General features: G+C 62.3%; 1 protein-coding gene across 1 annotated transcript in view; it reads right to left on the bottom strand.

Moving 5' to 3' along the window:
• NDST1 (N-deacetylase/N-sulfotransferase (heparan glucosaminyl) 1) overlaps nt 1–1,224 on the bottom strand; it is a 6,768-nt gene that overhangs the window by 2,704 nt on the left and 2,840 nt on the right. The window contains 3 exon segments of the mRNA XM_010159328.1: nt 5–184; nt 335–463; nt 826–1,011. Coding sequence (XP_010157630.1) covers nt 5–184; nt 335–463; nt 826–1,011 — 495 coding nt within the window.

The following is a 1,224-nucleotide window of genomic DNA, read 5'->3' as shown; positions in this document are numbered from 1 at the left end:
CCTGCCACAGCGGGTCCTTCTCCTCGGAGAAGATCTGGAAGTATTTCTGTGCCAGCTGCACGGGAGGCAACGTCTGCAGCTTCAAGTTGGTCCAGGAGTTGAGGAAGCGGACCAGGTGCTTGAAGGTGTACAAGCCCAGGCGGTCGTTGCCGTAATTAGACAGATGAGTCATGAAGATGCTGATCTGAAGGACAGAGCAGGGGTTAGCGGAGCCTCCCCCCGCAGCCATCCCCGGCTGAGGACACGGGTGACATCCCCCAGAGCAGCACCGGGGGACAGCTCTGCGGGAGACGCCTGTCCGCCTGTCCCTGGGCGGCCGGCCGGCGGTACTCACGGGGTTGAGGAGCACGGTGAGGAACAGTTCTCCCCCGTTGATGATTTTGTCCAGCTCGCTGGAGCCACCGGGGTACTCGTTGTAGAAGATGGTGTGCGTGAAGAGGCCGCAGGTCTGCCGGGGGAGTACCTGGGGCAGGAGAACGGCATGGATGGAGCCGGCAGAGGAGCCAGGGCAATGGAACGGCCACACGGCCTCCGCCAGGCATCAGGGCTGTGTCTGCTCCTCCCAGACAAAAAGGGGTCCTCAACCCCTCAGAGGTCAGGACCAGCCCCACAGCCCCTCACCACCCTCGACTTGAATCCAGATGGAATAGACATATGGGGAAGTCAAAAACTGCCCTCACACCAGTTTCCCCCTCCACGGGATAAGCTGAGGGCCCAGCCCCCACAAACTGAAGAAATCGGGCTGCCCAGACACCCCCCGCCAAGGTCCTGGGCTTGGGGGGGGCAGGAGGAGGGAAGCAGCGGAGACAAGGCCCATCCACCCACCATGATGCCATTGTGGACGAAGCCGCGGCGATAGCGGGCGGGTTTCAGGTGGGGGTACTCCTCCGTGCTCGTCACTCGGATTGACCAGACCTGCTTCCAAGCTTCGTACAACTGCACGTGGACGGGGTACACGCCCGAGTGGTGGGGGGCCACAGCGTACCCCATGTCAGTGGGGATGCCATGCTCCTGCAGGGAAAAGAGCAGGGAGTGGGTGACCGTGGAGACCCCAAAACCACAACATCCCAAACCAACCTCTCCCCAGAGGGCTGCCCATTCCCAACATCCAATTCCTGCCTCTGGAGAGCAACCAGTCAGGGCTGTGCCCATGCATCCTCTCCCTGCGAGGGAGAAAGGCAGGCCAGGAGCAGCCGTGCTGGGTGGACACTCGCTCCTCCGCTT

This window comes from Eurypyga helias, unplaced genomic scaffold, assembly GCF_000690775.1.
Source record: "Eurypyga helias isolate BGI_N326 unplaced genomic scaffold, ASM69077v1 scaffold23109, whole genome shotgun sequence".
In the NCBI taxonomy this organism is placed as follows: domain Eukaryota; kingdom Metazoa; phylum Chordata; class Aves; order Eurypygiformes; family Eurypygidae; genus Eurypyga; species Eurypyga helias.
The sequence above is the reverse complement of the archived record's forward strand: the minus strand, read 5'-3'. Positions and strand labels throughout refer to the sequence as shown.